This window comes from Trachinotus anak, unplaced genomic scaffold, assembly GCF_046630095.1.
Source record: "Trachinotus anak isolate AG129_WGS33_773 ecotype Australia unplaced genomic scaffold, CSIRO_AGI_Tana_v1 ptg000005l, whole genome shotgun sequence".
Lineage (NCBI taxonomy): Eukaryota > Metazoa > Chordata > Actinopteri > Carangiformes > Carangidae > Trachinotus > Trachinotus anak.
In genome coordinates, this window is record NW_027273856.1 from 7887533 (window position 1) to 7912469 (window position 24937).

At 42.7% G+C, this 24937-nt stretch overlaps 1 protein-coding gene across 2 annotated transcripts; it reads right to left on the bottom strand.

The window, feature by feature from the left end:
- Positions 1 to 492: 492 nt before the first annotated feature.
- mtm1 (myotubularin 1) lies at positions 493 to 21483 on the bottom strand. Of its 2 annotated transcripts, none has more exons than XM_071478145.1 (16): positions 21363 to 21483; positions 18063 to 18144; positions 16968 to 17040; positions 16085 to 16179; positions 14908 to 15018; positions 13845 to 13946; positions 12622 to 12705; positions 11678 to 11827; positions 10840 to 11025; positions 10046 to 10228; positions 9794 to 9949; positions 9597 to 9644; positions 9384 to 9476; positions 7466 to 7579; positions 7182 to 7358; positions 493 to 6226 (listed from the first exon to the last, which is right to left on the bottom strand). In XM_071478145.1, the coding sequence occupies exons 2-16, from the start codon at positions 18117 to 18119 to the stop codon at positions 6041 to 6043; spliced, it is 1815 nt and encodes a 604-aa protein (XP_071334246.1). In that variant the 5' UTR covers positions 18120 to 18144; positions 21363 to 21483; the 3' UTR covers positions 493 to 6040. The 2 variants fall into 2 exon arrangements, with proteins under 2 accessions (XP_071334246.1, XP_071334244.1); XM_071478143.1 differs by having other exon boundaries at positions 493 to 6229.
- Between the last annotated feature and the right edge of the window lie 3454 nt (positions 21484 to 24937).

Consider the following 24937-nt stretch of genomic DNA (forward strand, 5'->3'; position numbering starts at 1 on the left):
TCACTTTATGCACAATTACTTATATTTATTTGAGATATACACATACTATAATTATATTTTCACTATTTCTGCTATTATTATTATTTATTTATTTATTTGTACTATTATTTCTAATTCATATTATGCTTTTTTTATTGCTGAGTTGACTGGATTCTTGTCCAACACATTACATTGTACCGTCAACTTTGTTTATACCTGCATATGACAAATAAACTTTACATGAAGTTGGTCCAGATGTTCTGCAGCTGTTTTCTATCAGATCAGTGGAGGAGGATTTTCCACAACCTGGCAACCCAGAAGTTCTCATTGGTCTCATAACTGATCTATGACACATGAGTAAATTAACAATATGCCAATAACGACACCTTATAAACCCTTTATAAACAGATGTTTGACTTTATTACTGTGTCAATGTATGTGAGTGTGAATGAGTATGACACAGACACATGATCTCAGTGGACTCTGATCAACAAACAGAGGCAGAGACAGACGTACTTAAATTAATTTAATCAGTAATATTTACATAACAGGAGCTATCCAACAAACTGTGGAGAGGATATAACATGATTAAGGACATACATGTGAAATGTGCTCTGACTCCACCTTTCTGCTGAGACCAAAAAGATGCTGACACACATTTCCTGTGTATTCATTAGAAAGCAGGTTATATTATGACACAAACCCCTCAAACTACATCCGCTATGTTAATGAAAGAGTCAAACTGAAATGAACAATGACACAGGTACTTGTCAGATTCATCACCACAGAGCCAGAGTGAATCTAAAGACCATCAGAGAACTGAGAGGAAGATGTCGACGGTCTGTGACGAGTCAACAGATCCAGAAGCTTCTGCCTTTTGTTCTGGGTTATTAGCAAGTACAAAAAAAAAAATAATAATCCCTCAAAGAAAAAATTTACCCAATGGAGCAGAAATCCACAATTTATACCAACAATTTCTGAACCAACATTACTTTCCTTTTATAAAACTGTAAGATTTTACACTACACAAAATAATTGTATCTTACAACAATAGAACTTTAGACAGTAAAATAGGTTTTGATTGAGGTAATTACATCATGGTGCTTGTACAAAGTAAAAAATAAAAAAAATAGATTTTCTTCTGTTTTCCCCTAAAAACACAACCACCCGACCAACACACGTTAAAGTGGCCGTCTCTGCTGCGTCACCTCTGAACCTGCTCAGTGAGACCAAACCTCTCCTCACCCGTTTCTGAACAGGAACCAGGTCATTCTCTCGACTCCGCCCACTCCACCACAGACAGGTCATGTTTGAGATTTGACATACTCGCAGGTGGCCCCTCCCCTCAGAGTTTACCTAGGTACACCCCTGATTTTAAGTTCCCCCGGTGATGGTGGACGGCTTTGGCGACACCTGCTGGTCAATCCACAGAATTACATGTATACAGGTGATATATGGATTTAATTTGACATTTAATTTGTCATTTGTAAAATGTTGGTAGGGGACTAGGGGAGAGTTCAAACCCCGCCCCTCTTTCACCTCCACAGTCGGCCAATTACGGTGAAGCACGTGTGACTGTTGGTTTCAGAAACAGTTGGAGACCAGGCAGCTCTAATGAAGCAGAGTCTGTTTCTTGTATAAAACTAAACCACATTAAAAAAGAGTAAAGTTCTTAGTTCTCTTATGACCAGGCCTTGTTTGTGTTGAAGTGAGACACTGAAACTTTGTATCACTTCTTCTTTTAAAGACTACACCTGTTCTGCAGTCAATGATGAGGTTTGGGAACTCAACAGAGAGCCTGTGAGTCCTAGAATAGTCAGAAATCGACCTTTACAGGGTGGAACCAACAAATCTCTGACAGTTTGAAGGTACGTGACATTTGCTCAGTAACAAAATGACATGATGTGCTCACCAACAGGGTTCGTTAAAGTCAGATCAGGTAGTTTGTAGGTTTCCTTGATCTGTTCCTGCCTCATATGGTGCAGGATTCGGGGGGACACAGGGAGAGGTACCCTCTCAACTGCTCCATCTCTTACCCTCTGTAGTTACCTGAGGACTTCCTGTACTGACTGCCCACCTGATCCCACCTCAAACAACCCTTAAACAAAGAGGCTGAAACCAGCACCACAGCCGTCAAGCTCAAACATGACAGAAGGTGATTCTCACAAGAATCAAGGCACAAATCTGGACATGACCTCACAAAACGACTTACAACACCTCATTCACACAGGAACCCGTTACACTGATCGCACAATACATCATCATCACTGCTTCCAACCAGCTGGAGTCTGAGCTGGTTTTTCTATGACTCTATTCCCCATTTCAGCAGGAATGTGCTTACATTACATTCGGGGACATTGTAGAGAAGCACAGTGGAGGAGGTCCATCAGGAGCCCCCAGTCTGTGGAGTTAACAACAAACTCCAAAGGGCTTTTTGGTAAGAAATCCAATCATCACGCTCAAACTTCTAACCCTAATGTCTTCTTGAGGGATTTCACTTGTTAAAAGCCGTTAATGTGTCCAGTTTAAAGTTAAAGCAGGACAGAATCTAAACCGTGTTCGACCCAGGTAAGAAGGATTAGCTGCTAACTGAAAGAGGGAAAATCCTCCTGGAACCAACTGCTCCTCACACTCTGTATCTTCACTGGGCACCTTAACAGATCAGGTAACCTATCTTTAACTGGTCTGGTCTGGTCTACCTGGGGTCACATGTATGCTGAACTGCCTGATACTGATCTACTTAAAGAAAAACCCTCCAGGTCTCAGTGACTCATGTAAACAAACATGGTCATGAGAAAATGCTTGTGGATCTTTTGGTATCTATCACTTGACTGGTCTTGTTAGAGAGGACGTCCTGTTACTGCAACAGTAATTCACCTGTGATGGAGGTGTCTTTAAAGAGTTAAACCTGTGGTGAAGTGGGGGTGGGGGTTGATCTACAGTGGTCATCCATACAACGTAGCACTGTAGCAGGGCTAAAGCCAAAATGGTACCAAGACCACATCTGGTGCTTTTTAGTTCTTATTCATTGGTTTTATTGGTGATGGATCAATGAGCTGCCAATCAGGATTTCTCTGATGGATGATGATATGCTGGCAACACAAAGTCTACACTCCAGTCCTGGTTTTCAAGTCCCAGCTAGTTATCAGTGACCTGGGCTGGAACGAAGACCCAGAGACTGAGAACTAACAGACGTTTCTCATCAGACGGACTGAAGCAATGAAAAGTTCTGTCATCGTGTGACAGACTGAAGGACACAGTACGAACATCGTGACGTTTCACCACCATGTCGGCCTTGATTCCTCTGAGTTTGTGTCAGTTGGGTTCAAACTAACTAGAAGGGGAACTTTAGAGTTAGCAGCAAAATCCTCATCAGGCTATTTCTAAAAATCTTTAAATTCCATTGTCATAAAAGAGAAACTTGTTTCCAACACACACACACACACACACACACACACACACACACACACACACACACACGCACGCACGCACGCACGCACGCACACACGCACGCACGCACTGATGTCCATGTGATGTCCTGAGTTTGACTCTGCTGTGTAGACACCAGCTCCATGACAGCACAACAACCCAGACAGACCCCTGTCACAGCAGGAGTCTTTGGACAGGTGGTTTTCAGGTCCTGATACTGGAGGAGTCTATGGAAGCTCATTAGAGTCAGAGGGAAAAAGGAAAATGATGATAATAAAAGTACACACAGTGGATCCAAAATATGCCCAATTTTAAGTAAATTTTTTCCAACTGAAATATTTTTATGTCTAAATCTGTGCTGTATAATTATGGGATGGGTCATACCTTTGAGGCCGTGAATCAAAACAATGACAAAATAAAAAACTGAACTAATACTGTCTCATCATTTTGATTAAAACAAATAAATTACTCATATAAAAAAATACACAATTTTAATTTAGAATATCAAAATACAAAACAAAATTGATTTAACAAGTTCTTATTGAAAAATGTTCCTCGAAATTTAACATCATGAATATTTGAATTTTTATCTATTTTTTCTTTTTCTGGCAGAAATGATCGTCCATAGATTCTCCTGTATGAAAAGTCACTTTCTACAAAGAGTCAAGTATAATGCTTAAATCACAGGTGTGTAGTTTCCCCATCTCCCCCTGTCGGTAATGACAATGTGTTTTCTTGATGCCTGGGGAAACAAAACTGTAACCTGGAGTCCAGTCGAGTGAACACATGAACTAAACAAGCTGCTGTAAACAACCCAGTTATCTTGTCCAATCAGATAACTGGAGAATGTAAAAACCAACACCTGTCCAAAAGGCACCTGTGCTGTTGATCGTGTGACATTCACACAGGACTTTTCAGTGAGGAGGTTTGAACAAACAGACTGATTTACAAAAAGAGTTTTTTTTTTTCCACTGTCCCTAAAACCCTGTGCTGGTAACAAACATCTTGGCATGGTAAGGCTATCATAGACCTGGTCTGGTTTCTCAATCCAGGGTCTGTGTTTAGTGAGACCATAAAGGTACAAGGTGATGCAGGATCAGAGGCCAGCACCACTGAAACTTCCCAAAACTATCTGAGCACCTGAAATACATTTCAAACGGTATCAAAGCTGCATTCAAAAAAGTAAATCACTGATTTGCTCACACCAAACTCCCTCTATTGGCTAGAACTGGATTTGCTGAGGAAGAGCTAGAAAATACTGCAGAACACACGGGACAGAGACAATCACACCCACATCCAGCTTTGACCTGACACCTGATTACACACTCAGCTGGAGGCCTGTCCGCCACAGGAGCTCCAGGCCTCAGACCACCAGGCCTCAGACCCTCCAGACCTCAGACCACCAGGCCTCAGACCCTCCAGGCCTCTGCTCCACCCTTCGGGGGACAAGGCGACACTCAGTGCAGCAGGTAGGAAGAAGTGTGAGAGTGAGAGTTGTACATGTTGATTAGCTTCACGCTTTGTTCACAGAGGACACCAGCGGCTGTGCAGCAGGACGCAGACAGGAGACGTCTGAGTCACCAGATAAAACTGGAGAGTGTAGTCCAGGTCTGACCCTGATCCTCCTGGTCCAACACTGTGTTGATCCAGATCTGATGTTAGTTCAGTTTTAAGGTCTCATCCCTTTTATCCTTTGTGTTTATTTTTCTGTTGACTTTAATTATTCATCACTTTACTGTTTTATTGTAGTAAATTTTTAATCTGCACATTTTTGTGTGTGTGTGTGTCTGTGTGTGTGTGTCTGTGTGTGTGACCGAGGCGTCCTGTAGCTTCCTCTGCGACTTTAAAGGGTTTTAATTATTTTACATAAATCATCTGTGGGAGTAAAGACAGATGTTTCCTCCTGGAGTCAACCACATCAGGATCTTCTCATTTTGAACAGAGCTGTTTCCTCTGCTTCACATCCTTGTGTTTAAGCTAAGCTAGGCTAAAGCTAGCACAAGCTAAGCCACACCCCGACCTCTCTTTGAAGTGGAAACACAGATTAAATGCCTCATCGTAACTCAAGGGTCACTTACTGACTTTATCTGGAGCTCTCACCTGGAGAATGTGAGTAAGTGGACCTGGAGTTAATTACTCCTCACCAGGTGAATATGACACACACACACACACACACACACACACACACACACACACACACACACACACACACACACACACACACACACACACACACACACACACACACACCTGCCTGTGTGAGCACTGATGCACAGCCGCTGTGTGTCCTGTGTGTTGAAGCCCTTTGTGCTGAATGTCTTTAAGGCTTCACTGTACGATGAGTGTGTGTAGAGACGTGTTGTGACAAGGCTGTACTGTGACATATTGCATAAATCACCACCACCACCTCTCTGGTGTTAGAGTTAACCATCAAACTAAGTCTGATTAGCATCTTTGTTATCCTCAGTTAGGACTGAACAACACGAAGTCATTCATGTGTGTGTGTAAGACAGAGCAGAGTGAAAGACACAAGTGCAAGTCAACAAGTATATCAGAGAGAGAGAGAGAGAGAGTGTGTGCGCGCGCATGTGTATGTATGTGTGCGTGTGTGTGTGTGTGCGTGCCACCGCCCTCAGAAGGGAGTGTGTAGGTGTGTGTATTGCTGCGATGGTGTGGAGGAGGGGGAAGAGGGGGTGTTGGGGGTAGGGCTGTTAGCCAGGCGGGAGGAGGAGTCAGAGAGCTGCAGCTCCTCCAGCTTCTTCAAGTACTCGTCTCTGAGGGCCAGCAGCTCCTTGTAGCGCTGCTCCACCGGGCTCTGCTGCTGGAGACACACACACACACACACACACACACACACACACACACACACACACACACACACACACACACACACACACACACACACACACAAAAGGTATAAAACTAAATGTTTTAGCATCTGTTTTAAATTTATATTTATATTTTCCAGACTTCATTCACATGAAATGTCTAAATTTAAACAGGTGATGATTCACCATCATTAGCACAGTTGTGTAGTTTTTTGAGAGAAAAGAGAGAAAATGTTTGTAAGATTATAGCAACAAAATGTTGATGAAACAATGGTTAAATTATAAAAATCCAGCTTGAATAATGTCAACAAACACAAATATAAACTGTCTACAGCTACACAACTGTCTATAAATACACATAGAAATATAGACATATCCTTACAAAGAAAACTGAAACATTTTCTCAAAATATTTTGCCTGTATTTTCAATATAATTAAACGTGTTCTTTTAAAATTATATAAAATAATTTTTATATAATTTATTTTACTACTATTATTTTATAGACTTTTATTCTGAAAATATTACAGTTTTATTCTTAAAATCTTTCCTTACAGTGAAACTGATACTTTGATTTTTTTTATATGTAATTTCTAGTCTGAGTGAAGACTGACATTCTTTTATTTAACTAAATAATAATTTGTGATGCCTGTTTAATTAATAATTAAAATTATGGACTTAATTATTATGTCCTGAGTCTGTCCAATTAATTTCACAGATATAAGGTGAATACTGCCACAGATATGAACAGGTAAGAGACAATTTAGAGAAATACAAAGCACCTGTAGTCACCACCACTGGCCCTGCTTCTGGTTTGTGCATATACTTCATATTACAACTCAGCTGACACACAGTGAGTAGGGGGCTTCTGGGCCCCTGAGGGTCCAGGACCCTGATGGTAGTTTCCTGGGTCACAGTATCTTATAAGACACACTGTGGGCTCCTACCTGCTGTCGGATGCGTGGGTTCCAGCGGATGTAGTATGTGACCCACAGCTCGAGGTGACGCATGCTGGCGACGGGGTAGAGGACTCTGCCAGACTCAGGGGTGTAGAAGGGGTTTAGATAAATGTCCATCTTACTGTTGACCAGAGACCAGAGAGACACGGTCTTTGACCTCACCTCCTGACCACAGACACAGAGGAGTCGTCAAACATGTGCAGAGGAAACACAGTGCAGTCTGCTGCATGTATGTGGAAGGCAGCTGAGAGTTTAAGTCCAGGGGGTCTTACGTGCTGGTCTCGGGCACTCTCACAGTTGTAGAGGAAAGTCCCAAAGCGACAGCTGTAGAGGTGATCCAGGATCGTCAGCAGGAGGCGCTCGTTAAACTCAAAGGCTGTAGGGAACTGAGAGGAGGCGAGAGTTCATCAGTTACAATATCCAATATACAGTCCAGCCCAAATATCACGATATACGATATAATTGCAGGAGGTGTTTAGGTGTTTTTTTTTGTTTTTTTTTTATAATATATAATTATAATATTGTATATTTCAATGGTGGTTCCTATAATATATAATTATATTATTGTAATTTATGTTTTAGGTGTTTTTTTAATAATATATAAATACATTATGTTTCAGGTGTTACCACGGAACAGCAGTTCTAAGTTGTTTTGTCACATACCAATGGAAAATATACACAAAGCAAAGCAGTGAAATGAGGGTCGGACTCGGTCTGTGCAAAACTGTAAAACTGCACAACAAATTATTATATTTTCAATCTGAAAAATAATTTCTATGGCGGGAAATATCAGCTGAAGCAGATACAGGTCAAAGAGCCTCATCTCAGATCAGAAAGACTCTGTTAGACTGGTTTTAAAGATTTTTGTAACAGAGTCAAAAGGTCCATGAGCAGTTCTCACAGTTTGGCGTTTTCCTGAACCTGACATTTTCTCTGTGGTATTTTGGCACCGAGTGCAGAGCACATGGTGAACAGGTGGGAGGCTCATTCAGATGTTGTCTCACAGAGTCAGACCTGTCTGCTGCTGCAGCCATCATCATTCTGCTATAGGGGAAAAACACTCTTGTTTTCATGTCTTTAAACTAATCACGATTGCCTTGTGTGGCTCTGAGCTCAGGATACATCGACAGTGTTGGAGGGGAACAGACTGCAAAGACATCATCTCAAAATACAGTGAAGACGTGTGTCTGTGTGACTGCACGTCTTTGTCAGTGTGTGGCTGCAGCTCGGAGGTTGTTGGTGCGTCCTGCAGTGAAGGGTATTTTAAAAATGGTAACAGGCAGAGGAAGCAGAGAGGGAGGAGAACAGGTGCTCAGATTATACCTACAGCCCACATCTAGTGAGTCAGACCGGTTCTCATGAGACAGGGCAGAGCGAGCACTGTGTTTCATGATGAAACCAGAGAAAGACCAGAATCAGACCAGTCTGCTCTGACTGTGCTGATGTGGCAACACTGGGTTAACTGGACTAACTGTGTTTATCATACTACATGTGTCACATCAGTTCTGAGATGATGTGAGACAGAGTCACACTGATGTCATCATATCAATAACTTGTTGACCTCATACATGATCAGAGACAGTAACTGAAGATGAACTGATTCAGAGACAAACAGCTCTGAGTGTGTTCAGATTTAACCTGTGATCCCTCCTCTACTCAGACTCGTCTCAGGTCACACCCTGTTTATCCAGAGTCAGATCAGATATCATATATCATATTTGTGTTCAGTTTTGTCATAACTGCTGTGAAGTCTTGCGTTATGGATAAAAAGTGTTTTGTGAGGTCACACTGACCCTGACCTTTGACCTTTGACCACCAAAGTGAAAACTTGAAGGGATTCCCTCCAGGAGTTCTTGAGATATTGTCCTTACAAGGCCAAAATCAAGTTTTGTGAGGTCTCCGTGACCTTGACCTTTGACCTTTAGCTACCAAAACCTAATCAGTTTGTCCTTAAGTCCAGGTGAACGTTCTGTCCACGTGCTACAGAGACATCGTATCCAAAAGAATGAGATGGATGGACGACCTGATGACAACATGAGAAAAGAATCTATCTGTATAAATATAAAATACATAAAAATATCATGACATAACTCATAGGTCAACCAGTCCTACACAGGCTCTGATCACTTTAAAGCTGCACCTGTTTAACCCTCAGGTGATCTGTCTCTGATCAGGTTAACTCCAACTCACCTGTTTAGTCATCTGCCAAACACAGTCGATGAACTGAACGAAGATCGGTGACCTGTCCTGGTCTGCATGGTTCTTATCCCCGTGACCTATCCTCTACACACACACACACACACACACACACACACACACACACACACACACACACACAGATGAGTAACAGGAAGGTAAACTCTAACACCACTCTGAGGATACGAGCTGTAAAATGTTTCTTACTGATGCGAACTTGTGTCCGAAGCTGATCCACTCCTTCTCTATCAGCACCTGAGGAGATGTTCATCACACCAGGTTAAAGAGGTCACACTATGATGTTTAAAGGTGTATCTGAAGCTCTGTGCTGCCTCAGGTTTAGATTCACTGTTGTATAACTCAGGTGTGTGTTTTGACCGTGTGTGTGTGTGTGTGTGTGAGACCTGGAAGCCTCTGAGTGTGCGGTAGTGACTGTCCAGCATCAACATGGCCAGAGAGGTGAGCTGAGCGGTTCTGTCCCAGCCGTCGCTGCAGTGAACCACCACTGAGTTCCCACTGGAAACCTTGTCTGCTACCTGGATGGCTCCTGACAGCACCAGCTGCGTGCACACACACCACACACAGATATAGACTCTCAGAGAACATACAGGCACATCGTAAACATCTTAGACCCAGAAGAGTGAACTCAGTCTGACCTTGACGTGTTCCAGCCAGTGTGTGGACTCCAGACTGGACAGCCAGTGGGACTCCTCCACGTTGGGGTAGACGATGTCTTTGAGCTTCTTCAGGGACTCCCTCATGACGTGGATGTTGTGGATGTCCAGGAAGATCAGCTCTGCATTCTGGTACTCGTCTCCCTCGTAGCCTCCTCCAGTCGCCTGGAAACACAGACGATGAGAGAAACAAACAGCTCCTTCATTTCACATGTAGAGATCTGCCCCTGAAAACACCAGGATCCAGTCTACAGGACTGTGAACTGGGACCACAGGTCACTGATGGTCTGATGACTGTCACAATCACCTGACCTCAGTCCAGGTGAACTGTGGGAGATGTTGGAGGGACGTGTTGGACAGTAGAGCTCAGTAGAGTCAGAGACAGTGAAGATCACTCCTGACTGAGACTGTGTCTCCTTCAATCTGTCTGTATCAGTGTGGACAGAAGTTGACAAAGCAGTTCAACTTTATAAACAACTGACTGAGATGACATCAAAGGTCCAACTGTTAGTGAGACAGACATCAACAGTGATTACTCCGCTGATATAAAAGTAAAAAATACTATTTTTCAGTACATGGTTCTGAATTGATGACTAAATGCTCAAATGATTAACCAATTAACTGAAATGAAGAAGGATCGTTATCTGTAGATCTGATTCTCTTCATTTTAAAACCTGAACCTGTTCAGACCTAGGGTCAGTGAAGTTTCCTCCTTCACATCACAGTCTTACACCTGCTGACCTCCGACCCCTGACAGGACTTCCTGTCCCTCTGACCTTGTTGGCCACGGCGTTGACGTTGGGCCTGGCGTCGTAGATGGTGAGCTTGATGGTGTCGTTGGCCTCCCTGATCAGGTCCAGGTAGCGCTCGTCGTCCTTGTTCCTCTTTCCCGACATGCCGACCAGAGGCTGACTGCAGCGGACAATGACGGCCTGGTTCTCCCTGTGGATCCACGACAGAACCTGAGGAACAAAGACAGAAATGTGTTCAGGTACCAGTGAGTAACTATGGGACATGGAGTCACTGTGAAGTGGATCTAAAGTGAAGAACTTGACTATGTTGAACGGAGGGCAGGTGTCAGGTTCAACATCACTGACTCATTTCCACACAGTCTGAGTCCGAGTCTGAGTCTTTGTTGACCCCCCACAGGCTGTGAACCTCCTCAAACAGACTCTGTTAATCAGAGTGAGTCCCTGATAAGGACAGGGTCTGTTAAACCTGGTGAGACAGGACGGACTCACAGCTGACTGACCGCTGTCACAGAGAATGAGAATTGAACTGAGTTCACTGCCATGTTGATAGAAATTGGAGTAGTTCTGTTTCTAGAACCTGAGGACAGGTCACATGACTGAGTTTCAAACTACAACCAGCCATGAAACAGAGACTGAAACACACAGTTTGACTGTTTTACTTCTGCTCCATCCTCTGACCACAGTCACCTCAGAGTCTCAGTACGTCTGTGATATAATCAACCTTCTGAAGAGACCAAACCAAACACAGCCTGGCAGATCCTACTCCTCTGAGCCAGAAGACCTCGTGTAAAAGTGAGTAAGTGGTCCTTGAGTTCAGTCATCTTAAGTCCCCTGCCTGACGTGGTTCAGGTCTTCAGCTCACCGGTATGCGTCCTCTGGATCTGAAGGCAGCCACTCTCCTCAGGTCCTCCTCTTTACTCTTATAGGGCACAGCCAGCACAGTGGGGTAGGTGTCACACAGCTCGTAGCTCTTATTGATGAAGGTGATGCGCCACTTGCTATTAGGTAGACCCTACAAGAGACAGTCATCATCATCATCATCATCATCATCAGTAGATTTATTTGTGAAGTGAAAATGTAAAATAAAGAGGAGACACAGAAACTTCACTGAGCTTCATTCATTATCATCATCATCAGATTTAAACTGTGATGAACAGAAATAACTGTGTTTGTGTTCTCACTGTGTAACATCATATCCTCATTGTTCATTGTGAGTCGTTGTGTGAACTGTTTCTATCTGAAGATTCACCGATCACAGTCTGAGCCTGTCGGGACCAGAGTCTTCATCGGGTCCATGAAGGTCAGAGTCTAACACGACTTTACAGTTATTGATCTGGTTTTGTGCGTTCACATAGTCTTAGTCAAGAACCAACACAGAGGTTTATGGATCTGGATCCTGATCTTAACCTATGGAGTCCAGCAGTGTTGGACCCCATGAATATAGTAAAGCAAACGCAAACACACACACACACACACACACACACACACAGGCATTTATAAAGCAAATCTTATCGTTTGTTATCTGTTGTTTCAGGACCATGGACAGAGCTCCTGATTAGATGACATCACTTCCTGCTGATTCTGACTGATCACTGCTCCTGCTCCGATTATTGTATGTAAATAAATAATGTTTGTTTGTGATTACAGCTTTGTTATGTTTTAACACAGCATAGCTTATTAACATAAGATGTTAATTATATGATTAATATTACTAATAGGTGCCCCTCCCCCCTCCATGCAGTTATATCAGGTGTGGACCATATCACAGAGTAAAGAAATGACCATGTGACAGCTCCTCCTCCTCACCTGTCGTCTGAACTCCTCCATGGGTTTGTAGATGTTCCAGCCGTTGTCCCCGAACTTCTCCTGAGACAAATACGCAAACAGAGGCTGGACAGGGAGGGACGGAGGACAGAGAGACAGAGGACAGAGAGACAGTGGGGACAGAGAGACAGAGGACAGATGACAGAGAGACAGTGGGGACAGAGAGACAGATGACAGAGAGACAGTGGGGACAGAGAGACAGATGACAGAGAGACAGATGACAGATGACAGAGAGACAGTGGGGACAGAGAGACAGAGGACAGAGGGGCAGAGAAACAGAGGAGACGTTTCATTGACAATCTGCAGTGATGTTAAAGCAGCAGCACAGTGACACACTCAGTTTGGTGAAGTTGATCTCAGATTATTTATCAATCAGATTCAGTTTTAAATGGACAGAAACAGAGGAGCAGTAACGCTTCACATTATAGAGGCTGGACCTTCTTCAATCACTGTAACAATTATTGATTTTAAGGTGAACTGTTGATTAGTTTTCTACCTGTTTAAAACAGTGACCTAAAGCTGCTGAAATCAGGTGTCGTATCTAAATCCTCTGGTTGCTGTTCACTCAGCTGTAACCACAGGTTCAGCTCTGTGACTCTGACTGATGCTCCTTCAGAATTTAGTCCAGGCTGGTCCACAGAGTTCAACTTTTGTTCTGATGACTCAGAGAGTGTCACGTCCACCCTGCAGTCTGATGTTGTCTTTGTAGAAGATGAGCAGCCTGACATAACTCACACCACTTGGCACACATTTCAGACATGGAGCTTTAAACACTGTTAACAGACAAACCCCTGCTCCATTATAAAGCTCCGTACTGAGGCTCTGACACAGATTTTACCATGCACAGATATTAGCCATGCAGATGCAGCTGTGGTGTGGGCGGGCAGGTGTGTGTCATGGTGTGTGAGGGGGCTGCATCTCTGCATTTCAGCATTTGCATGAATAGTGGGCTTTGAAACAGATGGAGGCTGACTGTAAGCCAGTGCTGGTACTGCTATAAATACACAGTGATCACGACTGGGCTAATATTCACCATGAAGACTATGGAGCCTTCTATCTAACACATCATCTTCATCCTGCTCCACACTGAACAGGTGTTCCTCCTGGTTTAACCACCCAATGTGGATCTAACTATGTGAGATCATCTGACTCTACCTGACAGTCATCAGTCAGTGGACGGGGTCAGAGGTCATACCAGGACTTACCAGACCATGTGAGAGAGGGAAGGCGTGTCTGAAGAGGAGCTCAAAGATGTCTCGTCTGCTGTGGCCTTCCTGCTTCAAGGCAAACCTCAAATTCCTCATGTCCTGAACACACAGAAAAGAAACACATTTACTACCAACACACACACACACACACACACACACACACACACACACACACACACACACAGAGACACACACAGACACACACAGACACACACAGACACACACAGACAGCACTACAGCAGATAAGACAATGTTCCAAAGTAAAGAGGTAAGTAAGTGTGACTGCTGTGTGCTCTGATGCTAACACATGATCTCTGGATGACTTCATAACTGAAACTCCCCAAGTCTGGAAGAGTTACACTCCAACACTGAACTCCTGTAAAATAACAGAATCACTAAGTTCCCTTTTAATCTAACCAGTGGATCTGGTTTTAATGAATTATGGTATGAAACATATAGACTGTAGTAGTGATCATAATGAGCACACACACAGGTGATAAGTGTGTGCTATAGAGCATTTTAAAATTGAATGGTGTTTGTACTGTACACAATAGCTGAGATATAAATACACTGGAAATGAACAGGCCTCCATTTCAGGTCATTATTTTTTTTTATTAATTATATTTTATTTTATGTTACATGTATTTTTTATAATATATATTTATATTATTGGATTCATGTCTCAGGTATTTTTTACAATACATAATTATATAATTGTATTCTATGTTTCAGGTGTTTTTATAGTGAAAATCAATTCAATATCATTAAATATTGGCCCAAGCCTCATGGCTATAGGGAAAAATATAGTAATTCATAAAGTATAACAGTTATCAGCAGCCATCTACAGTGAATTATACAGAATGTGACATAAATTGTTTTGGTGGAATCAAAACTGTCCTTCAGAAAAGTCTTAAATATAAAGATATTGTAAATATAAAGATGCTGAAAATTAAATATAAATATACATGTCAAGCACAAAGACTGTGTTGGCTGATTGGTGCAAATAACTAAATGACCTTTGGATATATAATAAAACACACTCTTTATTTCACCCACACACCTTGCAGGTGATATCCAGGCCATATGAGTTTTCTCCTCTGCTTGATGCCCCACCCATCTTCTCCACCCGACTGATGGCACCCAGAGGAACGTCCAGCGTCACCGCCACATCCTACAACACAGAGTCAGCATGTTGCAAAATGAACTAGAATTATTCCCATGAATCTTCATTTTGGAGAAAAATAAACTACTTTGCAACGACCTGTAAACCCCAGACTCAGACCCCAGAGTCTGAACCAATCTAACTCCTGCTTAATGTGGGAGTCACTATCATTTCAATTCTTTTGTTGTAAAGATTCTCCATGAACAATCAATATGGAGTGCCACAAGGCTCCACTCTGGTTCCCCTGCTTTTTACTCAGTTCTAATTCCATTACTCTGCAGAGAACAGCCATCTCCACTAAATACATTAGCTCTTGCTCCTGACAGTGCACTGTGAACTGTCTGAAACCTGCATCTCTGACCATGTGAATGGGGAAAATATATTCTCAAACCAAATCAAAACCTAGTTTACATCTGGACCGCTTTCAGTCTAGTATCAGCTGGTTTCAGTCTAGTCTCAGCTGGTTTCAGTCTCATATCAGCTTGTTTCAGCTCTCTCTCTTCTCTCCTCCTCTCTGTGTCACATATACAGTATTGTAATTCAGCTAAATTCACAGTGAATCTGTTCTCATTTACATGTTTTTCTGTTTCTGTTGTCATGACAACGGAACAAGTTCGAAACAGTGACTGAAATGTGGTCCACATGTTATCCAGCAGTAACTTCAAACTGCTGCTAAAACCCTGATGTTATAACCACGATCAGTTAAAGACAAAGACTGAGCTGAGATTTCAGCTGATTCACTGTGAAAGGATCAGAGAGGAGGTTAGAGGCTCATTCATGTCAGCTGCTGTGTGGTACAATAACAACAAGAGAGACACTAACAGTGAATTTGTAAATGTGACACAAAGGCACCGAAGATTTGTCTCTTGAACTGTTACAGTTTATTATTGTCCGGCTGTAGATTCCTCAGGATTCACCAGAACTAAAACGTGGTGCTTTAAAAAGTGCTTGAGTCAGTTGAAGGTGTGGTACACCTCATCCTGAGCCAGGAAAAATCCTGTCTGACCTGTCACTCTCACACACACACACACACACACACACACACACACACACACACACACACACAGGGACTTACAGTGTCTGAGCTCTTGAAGTAGAGTCTGTAGTTGGTGATCAACACTTTTCCTTTCACAGCTCCACTGAATGGACAGATGTAGATGATGTCTTTATCTGAAAACACACACACACATAGAAACATTATATATTCTATATACATATACATATATATATATATATACATATATATATATATATATATATATTCTCTCCTGTCCTCTGTCATGTCTGATTGGCTCAGGTTCCCTGTCTCACAGCAGCAGAGGGGAGACTATAAACACTGATGAGGACAGACCCAGTCAACATGTTACTACATCACATGTGAAGTGATGATCAGAGCAGCAGCTGAGTCTGTGGTGATTCAGGAGGGTGTGTGGTGTGTGTGACATCTGTCGGGACAGAGTCTCTCCTGTTTCTTGTACATGTAAATGGTAAATGCTTCTCTAGTCTTACCGACCAATCAAAGAGCTTTACACTACGAGCCACATTCTCATCAGGGCTCAGTATCTATCCACTCACACTCCGACATACAGACTGGAGGAGCTGGGGACCGACCTGCTACCTCCTGAGCCACAGCCACACACACAGTGAGTGTCAGGGTGTTGTTGTTACTGAATCACCATCATCACAGAGGAGTCACATTATACTAGTTACATTAGTCATATTAGTTATATTAGTTCATTATTTTCTGTGCTGCAGTTTAACAGAGGGAGAAATCTGAATGTAGTCAGGGTGTCATGGAGGTTACAGCCACAGCTGGTTTGTTAGTATTTCACTTTAGTGTTGTTGATGATGATGATGATGATGATGATGATGATGATGATGATGATGATGATGATGATGATGATGATGACAGCCCTGTCATGTGACAAACCAGCTGATGACACTGATGAAACACTCACCTGTGATTTTCTCCTCTCCTGGCAGCAGACTGACATCTGCTAACAACTCCATCTTCAGAGACTCTCTGGAGGTCTGTGCGTGCGTGCGCACACACACATACACATATACACACACACACACACACACACACACACACACACACACACACACACACACATTAATAGAAGTAAAAACAGGTGAAGGTGTGTCTGTGTGTAATTAATTAATTAATTAACTGAGTGTTAATAACAAAAGTGACAGGTTCTGAGCCCGTAGTGTCTCTGCTGACTGAATATTTACTGTCAGTCATCTTTACAGTAATGTCTCCAACTGTCTCTAACTGTCTCTAACTGTCTCTAACTGTCTCCTGCTCTCTGTCAGCAATTCAGACCCGGAGGACTGTTGCTAGTCTGGTGACTCTGTCCGGGCCCAGGTCCAGGTCCAGGTCCAGATGGTCCCACAGACTGTGACTGGAGCCTTTTTCTTTTCTGTCAGTCATGCAGATGAGACAGCAGCACAAACAGCTCACAGTCTGTGGCCAGGAAAAAAAAAAAAACCTGCTGGTCTCCAGGGACGAGCCGTTGACACTAAAGGACTCCGTGTCTCTGATGTTCCTGTGGACAGAGACTGAGAGTCTGGTGTCCTGAAGATGGTCACAGCTACAGAGGTGAGGACAGGTGACAACCTGACACAGGTGACTCCTTCAGCAGGAGGTCCAGCTTCAGTCCTCTTGAGTCTCTACAGACTTAAGGACTCTACCTGTCCAGATGACCATCCTGTCCTGCCTCTTAGACTCAGATTCTGTCAGATTCAGATGGTCTGTGGGGTCTTAAGTCCAGGCTTGGACTGGTCCCCTCAGGGACAGGGACTGGTCCTGAAGCTTCAGGTCACTGTGGAGCTGGAAGGCGAACCACTGCTCCAGTCTCAGGTCTGTGGACTCTGGATCAGGTTCTCTTCAGGACCTCTCTGTATGTTGCTGCATTCATCCTTCCCTCAGTTTCCAAAAATCACATTTTCACTTTGTGATTTCAGGTTATTGATTATTGATTGATGGGTAAAGTCTGATCCATTTAAAACACATTGGATGACACAGTGAAGGTGTGTGAGTCACTTACACTGGAGATGTGTGTGTCCAAGGCATTGGAGTTGTAGACTGAGACTGGTGAGGCCATCGCTCAGGGAGGGGGCTTCCACAGGCTGAGGGAGACAGAGACTGTTAGGATGGGGAGGAGTAGCAGCTCCTAGAGAACATGGTGACTGACACCTTCATCAACAGTAAAGTTCACTGAGCAGCAGCTGAACCCCAGACCTGTCATCAGGTGACATCAGCAGGTTATCAGCTCAGCTACCTGCCTCCAGATCAGGTAACATCTGACCAACCTACCGACCAATCAGCTGCAGGGTCCTGATGAAAACTAATACAGTCACCTGATCAAGACTGAACTGGACTCTCTGGTACGAGTCCAGCTCCAAAAACACCAAGTCCCATAATGCAACTCAAAGCATATTTTAATGAGGCCCTCCCTGTCTGTCAAAGACATGTTTGACATGTTGTTGTTCACACTGATTATTTATTTATTCATTTCCTGTTTTACTTCTTCTGTTGTTTCTTCTATAAAACACTCTTCACTGTTAAGAAAGTGCTGTTTAAATAAAGTTTTGTTTTTAAATGTTCACATCTTCCAAACATCACCTCCAGAGCTACAGCCCTCAGCTGTCCTCTTCCTGCTGACAGGTAAGCTGACTCATGTCTACAGGTGGGGGCAGGTCTGTGGGTGGGCTCAAATCTGGATCTAGTCCTGAATCTGAATCACTCGGTTCTGCAACACATTTAAGTTTGTTCATGCAACAAAGTGAAACTGATCCAAACTTTGTGTCTAGCAGCAGCTCAAACTACAGCCTCCAAAACCACCACAGGTGAATCAACACCTGTTTAAATCAGCGTCAATAAGACATGAACATTAAAACCTTCATGACGGAGGATTTACTCCAGGACTGTGAACAATTCATAGAAATATTACAGGAAATCACAAAGTGGCCAAGTGAAATATCCAAATCACAGCAACTGCAGTGTTTTTAATGAAGGTCACAACAGATCACAGATGAATCTTTGTGTTGCTACAGAGACGCCCCAGACTACAGATCATTTTCTCCTGACATAAAGAAAAATTATTGTTTGGTACAGGACGAAGTAAAAATAATTTCAGTGAAAATGAAAAGAATAACTAAATATCTGTCATATTAACTGCCAAAATAATCGCAATGATTTTTTTTGTATATCGTTCAGTCGTGTTTATCTGTGTTCCTAATAAACTGACAACATGTTTAAAAGAGGGAAATTCTTCATCTACTGACCTGTGATAATTAGACATGAGGATGTTGCTTTATATTCAGATTATTGTATAATGTTGTTGTTTGTGTCTGACACAGTGACACAGTGAGACCTTCACACAGCGTCGGACAGAGACTCCGCAGGAAAGATGAGAGAGGGGCTGAACTGCATGCACTTGAACGCACCATCACTCCTTGTGTTACTGCTGAGCTACCATGAAAGGGATATAAACCACCACTGCACCAGCTGGTCCTAAGCCCAGACCAGTCCCTGGATCAGTTTCCATCCACATGTTTTTATGCTCATTTCTGATTTCTGCACAAAACAAACTTCAGAAGAAAATCACGAAAACTTTTAGATCAGATGGAGGAGATGGTGTATCAATAGAAGCAGCTTTTAATCTCTACATGTGGATGGACATCACTGCCTCAGCTAAGACAGGGACTGAGTCTGAGCAGCTGCTGACCTGAGGCTGAGCTGGAGGAGGATGCTGCAGACGGTCGGCTGAGTGACAGGCTGTGACGGAGCTGAACATCCTCCTGTGCTGCATCAACACTCGCACTGAAGACATGAAACTGGCAGGACTTCCTCATTCTGTGAAAGCCTCTGACAGCAGCACCAAGACCTCAGCATCACAGCTATTTATAGTCTGTTCATGTTGGTTTGGTAGAGAATGAAAATGAGCTTCCTGAGAGAGCTCTACACTTTGTACTGAGGACAGATCAGCACAGCAGTGAACAGGTAAACAGGACACCTGCAACCATGGTAACTGCACATCAAATGACAAAATGACACTGAAGAATAAAATGTCATCATAATCATTCAAATGTGTCTAAAGAGTAATTCAGAACCAGGAGTTTCCTGTTCTGCAGCAGATCCATCCTGACATGTATCAATATTATTGATCATGCTGATGTATTGATCTGGCTCCAGGAAGCGGCTGATGCAGGAACCAGGCTGCAGAGTCCGCACAGGATCACAGTGCTTCACTGACAGAGCTGCCTATCGTCAAACCCCACCTCAAAACACACCCGTTCACAATCACCTGTTCTGTTTAACTGTTCAATGTTATCATATTCATCTTATGTAATTATATTTATTCTAATTTTTTTTTTATGTCTTGTACTTGCCATTTTATTTATTTCACTGTGTGTTGGGTGTTGAGTGCTTTTAAAGGAACCTATAAATAAAATGTATTATTTTTATTATTACTGTTATGACATATATGGGATTGCAGGCAGAATATTTGAATTTCATTTTCACTGAAGACAATATAAAAATGATGACGACGATGATGATGATGTTCCTTGACAGGTGGAGGATGTGACATCACAGTGCTTCACGTATAAAGACGTCACTTGGTTATTTTGAGATTTTGATAATAACTGAATTCATTTTTCAGCCCTATCATGAGAACAAACACCTGCACAGGTTCAATACACTGTTCACCACATCCTCAGGAACATTTCTCACACAGTTGTGGCGCAGCCTCTGACCTTGGACCTCGGTGTCGGTGATAATGATGATAAACATCAATAATAACAAAGCACCAGCACTTTCACCTACATCTGAAAACACCTGATTTGATCTGAGCACAAAGAGATGACGCTGAGCTGAACCTCAGTGAAGTGGTTTTACTTAGATCAGTTCTTAGACCGGTTCCACGGTGGAACTGGTCTATCTGGTGATTTCCACAGACTACCAGACCTGACAGCTCAGGAGCAGTCCACCAGCTCTGAGGTCTGAACACTGAGTCTCTGTGTTTCTCTCCATCGGCAGCAGGTCCGGGTCAGACCCGGCTCCTGTTCCCGGCACGTTTTAAAACCCTGAGGACCGGCAGAGTGGAGGAGAACAAAGGTTCTCCAACAGCCCTGAACTGAACTTTTCCAACTTGGCCGCTCCAGCGGGTACAGCTGTGGAGTTGACCAGGAAATAGCAGAGGCCTAGACGGTACGGCGGCTCGCTCCAGCCGAAATTCAGGCTGTTTCTCCGCCACAGAGCTCAGAAACCTCCGGGAACCGCCTCCGGAGGACACTTAGCGAGGGCCCAGCTGGACTCACTGCGGCCAAATGTCTTTACTTACCCGCAAAGTGCGATTCTCCCGCGGCTGAATGTCGATCTGTTTCCCTCAAGCCACAGCAGGAACTTACTCTCGTCACGTGCCGGCCTGTCATGGCGCCGATTGGCTGGTTGTCAAACTACAGCTCGCAAGGAATGTTGGGAGGTGTAGTTTTCAAAAGGGTTGCCATATTCCACACTTGTCATATTAGGCATGAAATTTAGTCAGATTTTCTTATGAACACGCGTCACGTTTTACGTCAGATCACGTTGATCTCTGTTTTATTTAATCTGCAAAAAATATTTTATAAAATAAAATAAAGTTATCACATAAACAGACAGAACTGGATCTGATGTAGTAAATAATTAATCGGATCAGAGACATATTTACAGCAGTGTGTGGACATGTGTGTCTGGAGTAATAAACTTACAGAGATATTTATATTACCAACACATGAAACTGAGGGGAGGAGGTGTTTATGAAAAACTTTATTTAAATTTCACAATAAGATAACTCAGCAAATATGCACAAATTTAATATATCTGCATATATTGAATTTTTATAATGAAACATATGTACGTAAAATACAGACATATATGTAAAATTATATATGAAACCTTGGAACAATTTTATATAATGACACACATGTCTAGTCCATACAAATATGTATGGTTATGTATGTATGTTTATATTATAGACATATGTAACATAAACATAAATATACATCCATCCCAAAGCCTGTTAATAAATGTTGATGTTATAAACAGTGAAGTCGAAAAGTCTGAGACACTTTCCCAGAATGTGAAGATAGACATGTTTAAAATTAATAATAGAAACATATATAAACATATAGAACATATATAAACACACACACACACACACATACATACATACATACACACACACACACACACACACACACACACACACACATACATACATACATACACACACACACACACACACACACACACACACAAACACACATATATATATATACATTTAGTATATACAAATTTTACTGTGGGTGTTTCATACATGTTATAAATTATATCTTCATATATCCAGAGGATGAATATATGTGATAATATATCCTCCCATTCTATGGGACTGAGCTTTCATGTCATGGTCTTCCTCAGTAGATTTTGAGCCTCATGTTGTCCACTCTGTCTGTTTCAATCAAACAAATAAACTAAGATATTAAATAAATGACAGGAATGGAAATAAAACATGATAAACATGGTATAACTACATGACTGTAAACTGTGAATGAACTGTGCAGATGTTTGTGTGAATATGGAGAGAAAAGATTCAGAATATTTACAGCCTGAAAGGAAAACACATAAAAACATGAATTCAGCTTTATGAAACATCCAGGTGAGAGAAAGAGCAACAGGTGTGAAAATGAACGACAAATGAAAGAAAACCTCATCTGAAATCACTTATTCGGTAAAAAATGTAATTACAACACTGTACACTGACAGGACTTGAAGTTTGTCTCTGACTGATGATGTCACCACTGGTAATTACATAATACAGAACAAACATGTCTTCATTCATCGCCATCATAAAGGAACAGAGGCTGCTGTTCTCCATCTGTCCACAAGATGTCCTCAGACCTTTCCCTCATCTCTGTCCCCCATCACTTTCATCACCAGAGCTTTCCACCCACTCACACACCTGAACCCAGCTGCCTCAGTCTGTGTTTATACCTGTGTGTCTGCTCCTCAGAGGAGGTTCCACCTGTGTCAGGTTCACCTGTCCTGGTGCTGCTCTCCGCTCCGTTCGTCCACACATCAGCCTGTGAACCTGTCCTCATCTTCACTGGATCATCCAGTCTCCTTATAACTGTCACTGACTCAGATAAAGATCAGGCGATATTTTATGACCAGGTGATATATTCTGTCTGTCCAGTGGAAACAGTTTGTCAGTCAGTCAGTTTAACCAGGTCATCTGCTGTCACCACATCTGGCTCCACGAAGAGAGCCAGTTAACACTGACGTGAATGAAAAAGAACATCAGTGACATTAGCATGCTAAGCTAACTAACCTCCACTTTCTATAGGTGCAGTACAAAGTCACCCTGACAGATGAAACCTCCTCTCAGCCTCAGCGTGACCTGAGCAGCACAAACAGGCAGTAACATCAGACAGGAGGATCAGGTGAAGTCTTTACACCTGTAGCTGCCGCGCTCATCTCTAACAGCAGGTGACAGCAGAGCTCAGTCTGCTCACCAGCTGATCTGTGCAGCTGTACACGAGCCAGCAGGGAAACCACCACATCACACCTGTACAGTTACACCTGACTGTCCACTGAGCTCATTAAGACACGTCCCTGGTGTAAGTAAAGTGAAAGCACCAGTTCAGAGACACTAGATTTCCTGATGTTGGTATAACACTATGAATACTTCAGTAATGAGAATTAATGAAAGGAGTTCACCTCAGTCCAGTCCAGTGTGTGAGCAAGAACTGATCCCAGCTCAGTTCACAGGTGGACTGTGTCAGCTGCTGACTCACTTCGCTGGAGTTTGAAGAAAAAGGCAAAAACATGAACAGGTGCATATTAAACATCTGGTCATGTATCACACCCCCTGGTTCTTCTGTGACCACTGAAGATTCATGAACAGAGTGAGCTGTGGTTTGGTCCCTTTTTCTTTTGGACTACGTCAATTATGATGATTTAAGAAAGTAAATTTAACATGAATTGACTCAGTAAAATGTTCATATGATCAAAAATGGAAATGTTAGTTTAAGTTTTCTGACTTTGTCTCAGCAGCCTGAAGATGGACTAACTCTGGTTTCTCTTTCAGAGGCCTGAATGTGTTGAGTGATGTTTGTAGACAGTGAAGGTTTGAATCGTCTTTATTTTCTTTCTGAAATGTGTCAGCAGCTCTGGTGCTGCTGTAGTTATGTGTGACAGAAATAAAAACCACAGTTTAAAGCTTCATTAACTGGTGTTTTTAATGATAACAATAGTGGAACAGTTCAAAGAATCTGTTCACTCTGAGTAGTTGAACATGGGCTGTGCTGTAGCTTATTGGTCTGATATACTTCTCATGTATATCTATACTACAAGCTGAATGTCCAATAAAGGCCCAGCATGTGATTGTCCACTCTTTTTGATGAATATTATGATGATGATGATGATGATGATGATGATGAATGTTGAGGCCTGACGTCAGTGAACAGTCTGTGCACCAATCACCTTCATTACTTTATTAATCAGTGTGACCTCACCACAGCTGCAGAGATGTTGATGAGGACATGTCTCCAGCTTAATACATCACCTCACACTGGGTGAACCCCCCCCCCCCATCCTCCAAGATCTTCCTCCTCTCATCTATCAGATGTCCTCAGACTCTCACATGTTGACAGCACCCATCTGCACACCTGTTCTCAGCCCTGCAGTCACCTGATCTCCCTTCACCTGTTCCTCCCTCCCAACTTATTCCAGCCCTTTGTCCGGTCCCTGTCAGATCATCTGCTCCGGCTCCTCGTGTTCCCCTGTGTTCCTCATGTTCCCCTGTGTTCCTCATGTTCCCCTGTGTCCCTCACCTGTGTGTCTCCTGATCCACCTGCTGAGCTACCACCTTCCTGTACA